This window comes from Neoarius graeffei, chromosome 17, assembly GCF_027579695.1.
Source record: "Neoarius graeffei isolate fNeoGra1 chromosome 17, fNeoGra1.pri, whole genome shotgun sequence".
NCBI lineage: Eukaryota > Metazoa > Chordata > Actinopteri > Siluriformes > Ariidae > Neoarius > Neoarius graeffei.
This window is the reverse complement of record NC_083585.1, coordinates 34,449,578-34,466,703: the sequence shown is the minus strand read 5'-3', so window position 1 is coordinate 34,466,703 and position 17,126 is coordinate 34,449,578. Positions and strand designations below refer to the sequence as shown.

Below are 17,126 nucleotides of genomic sequence, written 5' to 3'. Positions count from 1 at the left end.
TATTCCACTCAATCTCGTTGTACATGACTTTTCGTCAACTCGGTGCTACCGGTATGCGCCTTATTGGCTATCAGCTCATGTATGATTTTGTGGAATAACTGTTAGATGTTCTACAGGAACATAATGACATAGTGAAATTTTTGAGAGATCCCTTTATTTGCTTTCAAATCTGCATCTCTTTTCTTAAGAATGTCTACCAGTATAATTTTGGCTATGGGGAATGTGATAGACTCACCTCTGTTTGTAGATCCTCAGTGTTAAAGTGCATATTCTGGACCAATTTCGTGTTTTTTTTTTATATGAAAGCATGTCCCTTTACACACTCATCCAGAAGGGTAATTTTGCACAAGGCCATCTGTCTACAGCACAAAAAAATAAAATAAAACGCATCTGGAAAAATCCCAAGGGAGTCTGGAGCCAGATTCGTGACGTCACCTGCGGAAGCGCCAGCAGGCTGCGCGAGCTTTGCACAGTTTCAGTGCACAGCCTGTGTAGACCAAGCGCTCCCATTTCTCTCTCATTGTCCGGTCTTTTGGGAAACAATGAGTACTAATCCCATCAGGATTGGTGTTGCTACACCCTCCTACGATACATCTGTTAACCATTTTAATAATTACGCGATAACATTGAAAAAATTTGCAGAAAACCACCAGGTCGTTTTCTCATAAACAAACCAGCGCTGACGTAGGATTCAGAGGGAGGCGTCCCGCACGCGACATCACGAAAATCAGTGTTTGCCGCGAAATCCAAATGCCAAGTTTTTTCAGGGGCGGACCAATTCGCCTCAAATGGCTTGATTTCAACTGAATTTTTCTGGTATTGCGCAAGGTAAAAAAATTGCAGAGAGTGCCGAATATTACAGATATTTGACCAAAGTTTAATATAAAATAGAAGAATTACATTGATCTTGCTCCTGAATTTACCCGTGATATGCACTTTAAAGCATCTGCCCCTCTGATTGCAGGAACAAGACAGGTATTCTTGGCTGGCGAAGTGAGAAAACAGAGGTGGTGAATGGCTATGAATCCAAGGTACTGCTTTTCTGCCTACTCACACAGAACACATGCACTCTTCAGCATAGTGCAGTTTTATAGCTTTCGGAACTGGAGTCAGTTTCATTGAGAAATGTCCTTGGATCAATCAGTACCTTTGATCCCAGCGGAAATGAGTCTGCCTGTAAATGCACAGGCATTGCTAAATGCTTTATGCGTGTTTCAGGTGTACTGTGCCTCCAACGTCGAGCTGATCACTCGAACACGGACCGACCACCTTGCTGAACAGCACAAAGCCAAACCCAAAAGTATTCATTTTGAAAATCGTGACTTTTGACTTTCATTAGGCTTCTGTGTACAATTCCATGTGAGGCCTTGAGATTGTTTTTGTTTGAATTATGTTCTACTTATCCTGTAGGCAGTAAAACACCACTGCAATCCTTCCTGGGCATTGCAGAGCAGCACATGGGAACTAACAACGGGGTGAGAGCACTTTACTGCAGTACTGATAGTCCTGAGTTTGTTAGTAATTATGATTCTCATTATCAGTCTGAAGCGACATGATACAGGAAATGTTCACCCACTGTGTTTGTCTGGAATTAATGTCACTAATGTGCTACTTTCTGGGTTTTGTTTAATACTTTTTCCTCGCCTAGGAATATTCACGGTCTGTGTTTGGCTTGTTTTAATAATGTTTTTCACGTCAGAGTATGATTATTTATTTTCCCACTCTGTGAATATTCACCTTCAATATTTGTCTTGTATGAATAACAATTTCCATGCCTGGGAATATCCATGCTCTGTGCTTGCCTTATATTAACAATGCTTTCCCAGTCTGGTTATGATTTATGTGCGTCTGCGCATTACAGCAAACAATGGTGACCCAGATGTCATGTCCTGTGATGAACAGCAGAGTCATGACAGCTGAGGAATACTTTAATCCAAGTCACAACAACAGAGATATTGGTCAGCCTTGCCATCTCACCACCAAAACACAAAGGTGCTTACACATCTCACACCTCTCACTCCTCTCACACATGCTTTTTGTGATCATAATCATTCTGTGTCTGTGTTCAGGGAAAGACAGTAAGCCAAGGGAATGAGTCAGAGGGAAAAGCTCTGTGAAAATACAAGTAGTTTCTTATTGGTATAACAACTATGAAACAAGATCCTCTTTTGCACAGACATCTTTGCTGCCATGTGGAGTTTAGCTAACACGAATCGACATTAGCATCTATGTTAAGAACAGTGTCGTGAAAAAACCCTAAATGTGATTCACTAAATTTTGTCCTGTGCACTCAGGTTCAAAGCCAAGCTGTGGCTGTGTGAGTCTCATCCTCTGTCCCTGGCTGAGCAGGTGGCTCCCATTATAGACCTCATGGCCATCTCTAATGCCCTGTTTGCTAAGCTCAGAGACTTCATCACCCTGCGTTTACCTCCAGGCTTTCCCATCAAGATAGGTAAAAAAAAAAATCTTTTTCATACTTAAAGGAACAGTCCACCGTACTTCCATAATGAAATATGTTCTTCTCTGAATTGAGACGAGCTGATCCGTACCTCTCCGAGCTTTGCGCGACCTCCCAGTCAGTCAGACGCGCTGTCACTCCTGTTAGCAATGTAGCTAGGCTCAGCATGGTCAATGGTATTTTTTGGGGCTGTAGTTAGATGCAACCAAACTCTTCCACGTTTTTCCTGTTTACATAGGTTTATATGACCAGTGACATGAAACAGTGAACGTATCAATGTGCTGTCGAAGTGCGCAGAAGGTGTTAGTACGCCTGTCATTATAGTGCGGACTTTCCATAGCATAGAAAATCGCCACGTTTCAATTTGTGTAACTGAACTTTGTTTCATGTCACTGGTCATATAAACCTATGTAAACAGGAAAAACGTGGAAGAGTTTGGTCGCATCTAACTACAGCCCCAAAAAATACCATTGGCCATGCTGAGCCTAGCTACATTGCTAACAGGAGTGACAGCGCGTCTGACTGACTGGGAGGTCGCGCAAAGCTCGGAGAGGTACGGATCAGCTCGTCTCAATACAGAGAAGAACATATTTCATTATGGAAGTACGGTGGACTGTTCCTTTAACCTTCCAGGATAAAATAGTGATATTGTCTCCTGTTATTCCATGTGAACTTGCTCATAATACACAACTACAGACATCCCAAGTCTCCCGGAAGTTCCGGGAGTCTCCCGCATATTGATAGTGGCTCCCTGATGCCCGCAAATTACATATAATCTCACGGAATCTAGAGCAAGTGAGCAAGTTTCATCCCGAACCAACCAGATGCAAACTTGTGTACGTCATAATAACAGGCCCACATAGCCTGTGGTGTGGTGGCACACTATTGGCTAGGGTAGAGTGCGGTTTGGGATGTGGCTGATTTCACAACGCGTATTTCCAGTGTAAGAAAAAAAAAACAAGTGTACGCACGTGCCCTCTGGTGGTTCATATGTGTGTGCACACGCTTGCAATGTGGCGGCGACAATGCGTGAGGCATGTTTTCTCTCGCCTCTGCATGCGCTGTTTGACCAAAGCAGTGGAAAGGAGAAGAGACGAACCAGCCGCCATCTTCCGCGCACTTCTCCCTCTAATGATGATTCAGTCAGTCAGTGCATAGGAGCAGGAGCGTCATGGCAGATGCAGAGTGCCCCAAGAAACGAAAATATAAGACACATTTTACAGCAGACTACACATAAGTGTACCCTTGTCTGATAAGAGTAAGGAATACTCTGGGTGTCCAGATTCAATCAGTAAGGAGCTTAATATATGGCGCATTGTAGTGATCATAGTTTATGGGTTGTGGGCAGCTAAGTCCCCAAGTCAGGGTGTCAGCTATGAATCTGAGTGAATTGAGTGAGTTCAGGTATTGTTCATCTCCAAAAGGCCAGCCCAAAATCCACCAGAATGCAGGAAATCACATCAACCAAATCCAAAATTTTCTGGGGGAGTACCCCCATGCCAGGGCGGCACGGTGGTGTAGTGGTTAGCGCTGTCGCCTCACAGTAAGAAGGTCTGGGTTCGAGCCCCGTGGCCGGCAAGGGCCTTTCTGTGCGGAGTTTGCATGTTCTCCCCGTGTCCGCGTGGGTTTCCTCCAGGTGCTCCGGTTTCCCCCACAGTCCAAAGACATGCAGGTTAGGTTAACTGGTGACTCTAAATTGACCGTAGGTGTGAATGTGAGTGTGAATGGTTGTCTGTGTCTATGTGTCAGCCCTGTGATGACCTGGCGACTTGTCCAGGGTGTACCCTGCCTTTCGCCCGTAGTCAGCTGGGATAGGCTCCAGCTTGCCTGCGACCCTGTAGAACAGGATAAAGTGGCTACAGATAATGAGATGAGATGAGTACCCCCATACCCCCCAGCAATGTCTTTGTCCCCCCCCAAAAAAAAAATAAATAAATAAATAAATAAATAAATAAATAAAATTCCCCAAAGGTGGTGGGGAGGGGACCTCCCTGAAATGAATTTTGTCAGGTTGGGATGTCTGCAACTAGGACCACCCCTGTCCACCACCGAAAGCACCTAAAATGGCCATGAGCATCAGAACTGGACCATGAAGCAATGGATGAAGGTGGCCTGGTCTGATGAATCATGTTTTCTTTTATATCATGTGAACAGCCGGGTGCATGTGCATCACTTACTTGGGGAAGAGATGGCACCAGGATGCACTATGGGAAGAAGGCAAGTCGGCGGAGGCAGTGTGATGCTCTGGGCAGTGTTCTTCTGGGAATCCTTGGCATTCATGTGAATGTTCCTTTGATACGTACCACCTACCTAAACATTGCAGCAGACCATGTAAACTCCTTCATGGCAGTGGTATTCCCCCAATGGCAGTGGCCTCTTTCAGCACACTGCAAAAACTGTTCAGGAATGGTTTGAGGAACATGACCCAGAGTTAAGGGTGGTCATTTGACCTCCAAATTCCCCAGATCTCAATCTGATCGAGCATCTGTGGGATGTGCTAGATAAACAACTCTGATCCTTGGAGGCCCCACCTCGCAACTTCTAGAACTTAAAGGATATGCCGCTAACGTCTTGGTGCCAGATACCACAACACACCTTTAGATGTCTTGTGGAGTCCATGGCTCAGTGGGTCAGAGATGTTTTGGCAGCACAAGGGGAACCTACACAGTATTAGTCAGGTGGTTTTAATGTTATGGTAGATTGGTGTGAGCATGCACTGACTCTCTGCAAAGTATCTGCTCAGTGCTATGTTTTTGCATCTGACGTACCAAGCTTTGTATCAGTGTTCTTGTTCATGGTTTTTGTGATTTTGCTTTTGCCTTTGATACCCTGTTTGTGAATTGCCTAACCTACTGCCTGCCTTTGACCAAATTTAAGTCAAGTGCTTCTTGGATTTGTTTGTTGTTTGCCAACTTTAACAAAAGCATTACATACAATTGCAGGCATCTTTGCCACCTGGCAGTATCCAAGCTGTCATTAAAAATGACAAGATGAACATAAAGTTGAAGTATATAATATAATAGCCTATATTTTGGTTGGTTATATGTATAAGTTTTGAATAATAGCCCTTCAACACCCCCTTCCACAAAAAAATGTACTGTCTATTCAACTGTCTGTTTCCATATTTATCTAAATTGATCTGAATTTGGTCAGTGCTTACTTATTGGTTTGTTTCCTTGGATACATTTCAGTCAGTTTCTGAAAAGAAAACTCATACAAAAACTGTATGTTGATTGCTCTATAGCAAATACTTGTTCTATACAGTTTAACTCATTAAAGGTAAGAGGTGCCATGTTGATTTGATATCACTTGCCGAACTCAGGATTGAGGAGAGTATCCCGACTTCCAAGTAGGAATTCTATGGTAGTTGAGGCGTTTTCTTTGGTTTTTCATAGTGGTAGGTTGGAAATGCAGCAGTAGTTTTAACAAAAACTATAAACTATCCATCCATCTATTATCTATACCACTTATCCGTCAGGGTGGTGAGAGAAACTGGAGCTACCAGTTACCAGCCGACTTCAGGCGAGAGACATCCTGGGCAGGTCACCAATCTATTGCAGGGTTAACACAAGAGACAAACAACCATTCACACTCACATTCACACCTATGGAGCACTTGCATGTGACGTCACATCCGATCCAGATTGTAAACAGACGCCATCTTGTTGGTCAAATGCCATATTTCCGCCATCTAACCGACACTGACTTTCGTTGTTTTTCGCCCAAATCTTCAAATATTACCGTGCCACAATGCCGGAGAGCAGGGCCGGTTCTGCCCTAATCTGGACCCGGGTGCAACATTGCGCGCACCCCCCCCCCCAAAAAAAAAAACACACACCAGTCTAAATCAGGACAACTATCACATAACTATAACTATAAACATTTTACATCAACTATTTTAACTAAATGGGCTATAATAAATAAGCCTGCAGCCATGGCGGGCTGCCTTAAAAAGTAACCATTCAATGACACAACTGACAGCCTGCGCAGCCACGGCAGGCTGCCTTAAAAAGTAACCATTCAATGACACAACTGACAGCCTGCGCAGCCACGGCAGGCTGCCTTAAAAAGTAACCATTCAATGACACAACTGACAGCCTGCGCAGCCACGGCAGGCTGCCTTAAAAAGTAACCATTCAATGACACAACTGACAGCCTGCACAGCCACGGCAGGCTGCCTTAAAAAGTAACCATTCAATGACACAACTGACAGCCTGCGCAGCCACGGCAGGCTGCCTTAAAAAGTAACCATTCAATGACACAACTGACAGCCTGCGCAGCCACGGCAGGCTGCCTTAAAAAGTAACCATTCAATGACACAACTGACAGCCTGCGCAGCCACGGCAGGCTGCCTTAAAAAGTAACCATTCAATGACACAACTGAAAGCCTGCAGCCACGGCGGGCTGCCTCAGAAAAGTAACCATTCAATGACACAACTGAAAGCCTGAAGCCACGGCCGGCTGCCTTAAAAAGTAACCATTAGTAATGCACTTATTCAGGAACAGAGAGAACTCTTTATTTTTTATTTTATCTTATTTTTTGGGGCCCCTCTCCACACCAGTCCCGGGTGCAAATGCTAGCGTTGCTACCCCTCCAGAGCCGGCCCTGCCAGAGAGTTGTGCGGCATATAAATGCCACAACAGGAGAGGTCAGAAATCGGGAAGAAAGTTTCATAGGCTGCCACGGGACCCTGACAGGCGTGCAAAATGGATTGCTGCTATCAGCCGGGCCGATCCAAACAACAACAACAAGGCATGGGTACAGAATTATGATTTATCAGTATTGCTAATTATGGTAAAAGCAAAAGAAATTAAACTGGACAAATACATTTTTATTTCTTAAAGCAGGTATACCATATATACAGTAATAGTGATAGACTACTGATACTTGATCTAACTGATAATATAAAATATTCAGCCATAATACTTAAGTGACTTACCCGTCCAATGAGGATTGTTATTTTCTTGTTTACAAGATGCCACATCTGAGGGGGGCTGACAAATCCTGAATTTCTGTAGAGATAACTGTCCAGAGATTTATAAGCACGCAGTGCTTCACCACTGAACAGCGAGGGAAAGTTAATGAGGTAATTATACACATCTGGGTATTCCACCTCTGGCAGTTCCATATCCGCTGACACGGTCGTGAAAACTACGTCCGGTAATCGATAAGGGTCACTAATCTGTAGGTCATTTATTTTATACATATATCTAGTTATCTGTTCATTAGAAAAATGAGCCGTGTAGTTCGTCGGTTGAAATTGATCCATTTTGTACACGAGTGCAGCAATATTCAGCTGTGTTGTTGACCGACAAGATGGCGGCTGTTTACATTCCGGTCACATGACTGCAAGAGGTCTATGGGCAAGTTAGAGCAGCCAGCTGCCCTAATCTGCATGTCTTTGGACTGTGGGAAGAAACCGAAGCACCCAGAAGAAACCCATGCAGGCACAGGGAGAACATGCAGATTCCACACAGAAAGGCTCCAGTCAGCTGCAAGGTTCAAACACAGAACCTTCTTGCTGTGAGGCGCCAGTGCTAACCACTGCACCAAACTATAAACTACTAATTTAAAATTCTACTTCATATTATTTTGCATCTCTCTTTTCTTTCTCTTCAGAGATCCCCATCTATCACATCCTGAATGCACGCATCACCTTTGGGAACCTGAACGGCTGTGAGGATGGGGGAGTGGGCCGAACAGAAACACACGTGGATGGACAGAAGGACAGCCCTAGGACAGAGACACCATCTCCTGGTAGTGACTCCTCCAGCGTATCAAGCTCCAGCTCGACTAGTGAGAACCAGCCTGTTCCTCACTCAACAAGCACAAGCAACTTCGAGTCAAACAATTTAGCGACACCTATTACAGCAATTTGAACTGAATGAATGGATGTTTATTCCATCTTTTACTCAACTGCCTCAAACAAAATCCTTTATTCTGACTGATATGCTGTGTGTGTACATACGTGTGTGTGTAACTTAGACTCTTGCCATGGAGGTGAAATTCCAGCATCAGTATTTGAGGCACCACGGGGTTACAGCATCCTTGGAGGGAACCAGAGAGAGAGCATGCGTGAGGAGGAGGATGACCTACTACAGTACGCCATTCAGCAGAGTCTACTGGAGGCAGGTTCTGAGTACGACCAGGTAAGATACACATACACGCTAACATGAGATATATATATATATATATAATGAGATTATATATAACAACTGATCATAGAAGCACTCAACACTCATCCATTTGTTTATCACAGCCCTGTGTGTTTACATACACAAATAATCTGATTTGGAAAGGACCAGATTATTTGGCATACTATGACATACTGGATTAAAGTCATTCTCATATTTCAAGAAAGTGAGGAGACACCTAAGCTGTATCTGAAATCACTCATTCACTACTCCCTGCTCACTATCTAGGGACTTGTGTATCGAGGACTATATAATGAGTGCATTGGTAAAATGGAAAAACAAAAAAACACTTTCAGACACCACTCCTCCGCGTCGTTATTTACGTCATTATGGTCGCATAATTAAAACGTGCCAGATCAGTCGGCTGGTGGGTTTTCAAAATAATAAATACATATTATAGGCTACTGAGCGTATTTCCCACATTAATAAATACAAAGCTCTTTGTGTCTGCTGCATCTTTCAGTTCTTTTAAATGAAAGCTGAATGCTTTTCTTCTTTGCCGCTGCCTTTTATTAAATCAAATTTGAGGCTTTTGATTCATTCCTCGCTCTGCACCGTAACTTTTTTCATCTCATCTCATTATCTCTAGCCGCTTTATCCTTCTACAGGGTCGCAGGCAAGCTGGAGCCTATCCCAGCTGACTACGGGCGAAAGGCGGGGTACACCCTGGACAAGTCGCCAGGTCATTGCAGGGCTGACACATAGACACAGACAACCATTCACACTCACATTCACACCTACAGTCAATTTAGAGTCACCAGTTAACCTAACCTGCATGTCTTTGGACTGTGGGGGAAACCGGAGCACCCGGAGGAAACCCACACGGACACGGGGAGAACATGCAAACTCCACACAGAAAGGCCCTCGTCGGCCGCTGGGCTCGAACCCAGGACCTTCTTGCTACGAGGCGACAGTGCTAACCACTACACCACTGTGCCACTCCCTGTCTTATTATATTTTAGCTTATTTTCTACTCTCTTACTGTTTTTAATTGTACTTGAATGCCCGTTTATAATGTGTTTCTTTGTCCGTCCATTCACCTCCAACACACTTTTTTTTTCTTTCAGCACGTCCGCAATGCATGATGGGATATATTGCTTGGTTAGTGACCATCGGTTGTACACTGCTTTTCACGGTGCATTGTGGGATACTATGAGTGCACTATACAGGGTGTAATAATTCTCACTATATATTTAGACAGCATTACAAAATGGCGAACTCACCATATAGTCCACTATGTAGTGAGTGATTTCGGACACAGCGCTGGATTTTAACCCAATAATTTGGTTATTCAGCATATCAGTGCTGTTAACCTGGCATCCTTTCTTCAGGTTTACACTAAAAAGTGACTATATGTCATATTTCGAAAAAAATCCAGCTATTAACAGACTCATGTAGCTTCAGAAATGACCCATTATCAGATTACACAAGTGCTTGTAAACACATGAACTGACTGACTTATTGCCAAACGCTGATAGTTTATCATCAGTTCATTTTGTCCATGTTAACATACTAAGACACAGATGTACCCTGATGTATGTTTCTAAACTAATTATGTTCTCTGTAGGTGACGATTTGGGAGGCTCTGACAAACAGTAAACCAGGAACCCATCCTCTGTCATGTGACCCCAGCCGCCTGGAAAGGTCCGCAGTCAGTATCTCTTCATTTCTTTAGTCTCACAGCCACCACTCAACTTTTTTCCACCACCATATATACTGTAGCTCAGAGGTGGTAGTCTCAAAGCCCTACAAAGATTTGGGGTTTCCACCTTGTAGCTCACCAAATTCCAGCCATTCAAGCTGTAGACAGTATTCTGATCTGGCTGATGCTTTCATCCTGAGACTTACAGTTGAGACAAGATGGAAATGAGCAGCTTGGCGGTGTTAGGATTTGAACTCCTGAGCTTCCAATCAGTCGCACAAGCCTTAACCACAGAGCCACTTCCTCCAGTCTGACACTTGCTGTACTATACCACTGACTGACATCAGTGAACGAAATTTACAAATTCATGCACAATTTCAGAGTCCCAAAGCATGAACTTTCGTAAAATTGCAGTTTAAAAATTTTGTAACATTGCCATGCAATGGATCTAGTTAAATTCTTCATTGCATTGCTCCTAGATGGAACAGAGCGGCTCAGCTCTACCCTTTTCCTGAAAATGCAACTCACAATATACACATAATAACTGGGGTGGGTTTGAGGGAAGGAGAAGACTTGTGGGTGTTTTTATCGCGGTTGTAATTCACTTTGCATACAGAATGCCCTCAAATTTTAAAAATCGCTTCTTGAACAAGAACAGATGGTCCACACTGATCATCTCATCTCATTATCTGTAGCCACTTTATCCTGTTCTACAGGGTCGCAGGCAAGCTGGAGCCTATCCCAGCTGACTACGGGCGAAAGGCTTGGTACACCCTGGACAAGTCGCCAGGTCATCACAGGGCTGACACATAGACACAGACAACCATTCACACTCACATTCACACCTACGGTCAATTTAGAGTCACCAGTTAACCTAACCTGCATGTCTTTGGACTGTGGGGGAAACCGGAGCACCCGGAGGAAACCCACGCGGACACGGGAAGAACATGCAAACTCCACACAGAAAGGCCCTCGCCAGCCACAGGGCTCGAACCCGGACCTTCTTGCTGTGAGGCGACACCGCTAACCACTACACCACCGTGCCGCCCCTCCACACTGATCAATCCAATCCAATTTTCGTTTCTGTGTTGTCCATTACTGCCACATCTGATTCAAACCGATATTACCTAGAAAAACCAAGATTGCCCAAGTTCATTGTTAGATGAAGTTCATCTCCTAATGCTAAATAACAGTTTATTTATTGTTAGCCTCTTAGCTCAATTTGCACAATATCATAGTCATTTTCAATCTCTGTCATTGTTCTGTATCAGAACTCCACAGCACAAGACCAGCCCTGAGTCCAGCTCTGGCAGCACACCAACCAACGAGGCACCACAGAGCTATGATGAGCAACTACGTCTGGCAATGGAGCTGTCAGCACGCGAACAGGAAGAGGCAGAGCTCCGGCAGAGACAAGAGGAAGAAGAGCTTCAGCGCATCATACAGCTGTCACTCATGGAGAAGTGACAGGAGTCTGAGCAAGCAAAAATCAAGGGGCAGGAGAGCATATGCAGCAAGAGTCTATTGAGACCTGCAATCCTCTCCCCTCCCATGTTCAGCCTCTCCTCCTCTTCCTCCTCCAGCAGCCGGCTTGAAGCTCAAGGATCCAACAATCCACCAGTCACAGAGATCTGGCTCTGTCCACTTTTTTACAAGTTTACAACCACAAGCTACTCAACTCACTGGCAGTCAAGTGACCGACATCAAACTCAGATAGAACTATTCAGCAAACATGTACTTTGGGTTTTTTTTTCCAGGCAGATCAGCAGAACTCACAGCTATGTCAGGGATCGCAGCATCTCTCACCAAGCCATTTATTACCCAGAGTTCCTAGAGCACCACTCACACTGAGACTCAAGTCCTCCCACTGAGTACCCAGGGAGAGGGGTTTACAAACCAGTTTTTTAAAAAAACGGAATTGGATAAATTAGGTTTGTTTTTTATTTGCACAAAATTCAATTGCACTCTTCGAGGAAGCATAAGGAGGCTCTTTATGCTAAGAGGTGCCCATTAATGAAACGTGTACATGTGAATGTCTGCCTCACACAGAAGCCAAGTTAGACTGCTGGCAACTACTCGAAATGCACGATGGAAACAGCATGATCCTGTCTTCATTTTGGTACCTCATGTCTACGCAGCTTCATTTTATTTATTTCAAAGTGCAAGATATAGTTTTTAATTGGAAGATGTGGGACAAGAGTTAAGAAGTGTGAATAATATTGTATGAAATTAGCGAGAAGTTGCTGGTCTTTTTCAGGTCAGTAATTGGGTTAAACCGAAGTGTAATCAATAATAAATTAGATCCTCACTGCAATATTTATACTTTGTGTCATAAACACAATTTTAAACAGACCAGAAAACATACATTATAGCGTATGTTTTTCTCAATATGGTGCTATGGTAACGTCATTTCCGTGTAAAAAAAAAAAATCTACAGTTTATTATTTTCTTTTGGATTCAACAACTAAGCTCCTTATCCTTTTCAGTTTCTTTTCTGGCTTCCATGCAGTGCTTCCTGACCCAGGCCTTCAGAAGCCTTGAGAATCCTTTGCCCTAAAATGGCACTGGAGCTCCTGATTCATCCAATCATTGTACCAACTGTTGAAAGAAGGTCCAATCAGGTGCGCCAATGCAGGGAGAAAACAGAAAGGGCTCGTTTCTCTGATCCAGATGCAATCTCATACTGGACAACAACTACTATATCTCGAATGGAGAATCTCTAATCTGAGGTTTTCTCCTCGTTCTGACAATCTGGGTCTAAGCGGCTGGCGACAATTGTATAATAATTGCGAATAATACTCACAAAAGATTCCTTTTTAAGCACAATTTAACGCAAAGCTTGGTGATAATAGCCAGTCAAGAAATGACCAAAGGGCTGTCCAGCAGCGTGGATCAATAGAGGGAACATGTGTATATTTATGTGTAGAGTTATGATGATGATTAAGCGTATTAAGAGAGAAGTGATTATAAGGATTCTGTTGTATAGAAATGCTTGATGTGGTTATCATTAATATTAAACTAACATATTCCACTGTTTGTTTGTTTTTTATTTGCACCGGATATGAATGTGGAGTGTTGCTGTGGTGTCTGTATGATGTGATAGAACTCACTACAGCAACGCTGCTCAAATTTGTAACCTCAAGAAAGACTGAATAAAGGAGAAAATTTCAGACTGAGTGGAGAATCTTATCTGGATGCCATTACAAGAGAGGATTAGAATTAGTTTTGATACACATGAAAAGGCAGCATCTTATGTTAGTAACTTAAGTCAAAATGTAGATTTAGAATATTATTTATATTTAAGTTATTGAATCTTCAACTCTCCCAGTGAACCATACTCTTCTTGTGAGTATTCAGAGAGTGTCATATATTGGACACAATATGTATTGGACAAATATAACTGATCATTTCCTTATTTCTTTCTCATAGCCACCAGTCAGCATGTGGTTCTGTGGAGATCATGAGAATGGGAAACTCGAGCATAAAACCCGACTCACCAAAAGATCAGTCATGCAAAGCTCGGTCGTGTTGGTCAACATATTGCATGTGACAATGTGAAACCAAACATGAGCATATGACAGGTTCTGAGAAGGTGAGGGTGTAATATTACAAAAATATATATAATGTTCTGAAAACAGTGTAAAAATGGCTAACTTACACAACGTTCCCAAATGTTAACACAAATGTTTATGACAGTGTTCCTAGAACTTAAACCATTTCAGGAACTTTTAAGAAATGTTTACAAAGACATGCGGTTAGGTTAACGTGGGGCGGCCTCAGGCTGAGGTGCCCTTGAGCGAGGCACCTTCCCCCTGCGCACTGTTAGCATGGCTGCCCATTGCTCTGGGTATGTGTGTGTATTCGCTGCTTCAGATGGGTTAAATGCAGACCGGAATTTCACGTGATGAATAAAGTTGTTCTTCAAACATATTACATTAAAAACATTCAAAGAAAACAGGAAAGTGACCAAACCTTAAATGGTATAATTCTTGCTAAATTGTTAGCAAGGTGCGAGCCCAGTCAGCAAATTTTCTTTGGTCTCGATGTCGGCTGCATAAGCAGTTGTCCTTTGGCCCACATTTAGGAGTGTATGGTGTCCGAAATCAATTCAGTTAAATATCTTTTTAGTCTATATACAAATGTTTGTGAACACCTGATCACACCCAAGTGTACTTTTTGGACGTTCCGTTTGAGATTTAGTCCCCTTTACTCTTACAATAACCCCCACTCTTCTGGGAAGTCTTTCAATTAGATTTTGAAGCATGGCTGTAGGGATTTGCCCATTCAGTGCCAAGGCCATTACTGAGGCGCTGGTGTTCAGTAAAGAGGCCTGGGATGAAGTCTGCCTTTCAGTTTATGCTGAAGGTGTTCAGTGGGGTTGAGGGCCGGGCTCTGTACAGGCCGCATGAGTTGTTCCACTCCAACATTGGCACCCCGTGTCTTCATGAACCTTGCTTTGTTCACAGTGACATGGTCATGCTGAAACTGGTCTAGGTGCGTTAGTTCCAGGGAAGGGCTTCCAATTTTGTGGCAACAGTTAAGGGAAGGACCACATATCGGGGTCACGGTTAAGTGTCCACATGTATCGCAGTTTGATCAAATCAACATTTTGTATGTCAGTGGATTACTAAACCTATCTTTTCACTGCACCGTGATGCCGGGGCTGTTTTTAAGAACTGAAATAACTTATTTATAAAGCTTGCTGAGAAATACGGCCACAATAGGCATCAAGTTTTCCTCAAAATGAGGCAGTGCTAAGTTAAGGCATGGACTGATGCACTCAGCAAGGTTAGCTACGTAGTGGCTCATACCGTACCTGACTTGACTAGGATACCTCTAAAGTTAGGGAGCTTACAGAGTATCCGAGCTCCCAAAGTTAGTTGTAGCTAATCTTTAAGCGCGCAAAGTTATTTTAAAATTACCATTAAACATTAGCCTAATTTCTCTGTCAACTTTTCATTCCACGTTTGTTGCTACAGATGTATTCATGGATCCCAAAACTACTGTATAACATACTGTATTGTAGGCCATTATCACTTTAAATATGTTGTTTCAGAGTAATAACCACAAAGCACTTGTTTTCAGTGGATGTAAGAGCATCTCAGGACAAGGCTTTAAATCCATTACTGTGACTGCAAGATGCTCCAAGGCCTCTCCCTCCATCACAGCATGAAGAGGCGTGAGAGCATCAGCAGCACTAAAAATGCTCTTTTCTCTGCAGCTATTTTGGGAAATTCGGGAAAGCCGAGTCGCTCCAACCATCTCAGTCTGTATAGAGAGCTTCAGTCGGCTGGTGAGTCAACCTGAGAGAAATGAGAACGTCAGAGCTGAAGCTGTGAAGTAAATCCTTAAACAGCACAGAGGCGAGCGTATCAGGTTCCCAGTGCACAGGATTATAAATATACACACGCATATACAGGCAGAATGCCATTACTCTAAAAACTCTTATTAAACCCATTTTATTAATAAAAAGATCTGCTTGACATGAGAACGTGTACATACTTTTAATATACTGAGCAAGATTTCCATCTTAATTCTCTCTTGGCTGGTAACAAGCCATTTTACAGACTGCTGGAATTAGTGTGTTCTGTTACTCTGAATTAATTGAGCTGGCAAGCTCGCTGACCTACAGCATCGAGCCGTGCTGGTTAAAACATGGCATCTGCCACATCTATTCCGAAAATAAAACCACAGCTTTAAATGTATTCAGTGCCTGTGGCATTTTTTTGTATTTCGTGACCACTGCAGTTAAACCAGGCAATAAAACTGTTATGACTTAAATAAAATGTTGGTTCAGCTCCAGGGATAAAAAATTACATCAAGGGTACTTAAGTCCAGGCCACAAGACAAATTTAACTGAGGGAAAACACAATATGAACAAAAACCAGACACCCCCCCCCAAATACACTAATCCTGCAGAGCAAATGGGGACCTTGTTTCCTCTGTAATGAACTGGCATCCAATCCAGATTGTATTCCAGGGATGGGCTCTGGAGCCACTGTGATCCTGGCCAGGATAAAGTGACCAAATGCAGGATGTGTTAGAGCAGGATTGTTGAAACTTTAACGACTGCATTCAAATTTTAATGACTATGTAATGACCAATTGCATTTTAATATTGTGAGAAACATGGGCGAAAACCTCTCATGTGTCCCTGTGATTTTATTTTAACAAACATGCAGTCTTCAGCAAGAATGAAAGTATAGCCCAATGCTGGAAACCTTGAGTAGAACCGTCTACTGCTCAGCTCTGTGCTTAAACAAACAGAGAACTAGACTTGTGTGAGAGTGAGAGAGTGTGTCTGTATGAGTGTGTGTGTATATGAGAGAGAGAGTCTGTGTGTATGAGAGTGTGTCTGTATATGAGAGAGAGAGAGTGTATGAGAGAGAGTGCCTGTATATGAGAGAGAGAGTCTGTGTGTATGAGAGTGTCTGTATATATGAGAGAGAGAGAGCCTGTATATGAGAGAGAGAGCCAGCCTGTATATGAGAGAGAGAGAGAGAGAGAGAGAGAGAGAGAGAATGCCTGTATATGAGAGCCTGTATATGAGAGAATGCCTGTATATGAGAGAATGAGAGAGAGAGCTGCAGTGACAAAACCAAAGCTGAACAAAACATCAGTCCCTACTAAACAGAAAAGTTAAGGTTCTTTTTTTTAAATTTATTATTTATTTTATTTATTACATCATCCACTGTTTCACTTCTGTCCACAGAGCGGCGCTGGTCTCCATGCTACAAGAAAGCTGACAATCCAGCCCTCAAAACCCCACGCGCTCAACAGAATCACTAAAAGTGCACAAGTTTAGTGTGGAGGAAAATATCACAGCTAAAAAA

The 17,126-nt window shown here is 43.1% G+C and overlaps 1 protein-coding gene across 2 annotated transcripts in view; it reads left to right on the top strand.

Annotated features, from left to right (window-relative positions):
* Positions 1–13,410, top strand: part of ankrd13b (ankyrin repeat domain 13B) — a 46,538-nt gene extending 33,128 nt beyond the window's left edge. The window contains exons 7-15 of one of the 2 annotated variants that reach the window (XM_060898092.1): positions 965–1,031; positions 1,219–1,300; positions 1,411–1,475; positions 1,862–1,992; positions 2,295–2,452; positions 8,078–8,254; positions 8,444–8,607; positions 10,220–10,296; positions 11,566–13,410. In XM_060898092.1, the coding sequence (XP_060754075.1) occupies positions 965–1,031; positions 1,219–1,300; positions 1,411–1,475; positions 1,862–1,992; positions 2,295–2,452; positions 8,078–8,254; positions 8,444–8,607; positions 10,220–10,296; positions 11,566–11,761 (1,117 nt within the window). In that variant the 3' untranslated portion in view covers positions 11,762–13,410. Of the gene's footprint in view, positions 1–964; positions 1,032–1,218; positions 1,301–1,410; positions 1,476–1,861; positions 1,993–2,294; positions 2,453–8,077; positions 8,255–8,443; positions 8,608–10,219; positions 10,304–11,565 lie in introns of both variants that reach the window. The other variant, XM_060898093.1, reaches the window with a different exon arrangement.
* The last annotated feature ends 3,716 nt before the right edge of the window (positions 13,411–17,126 follow it).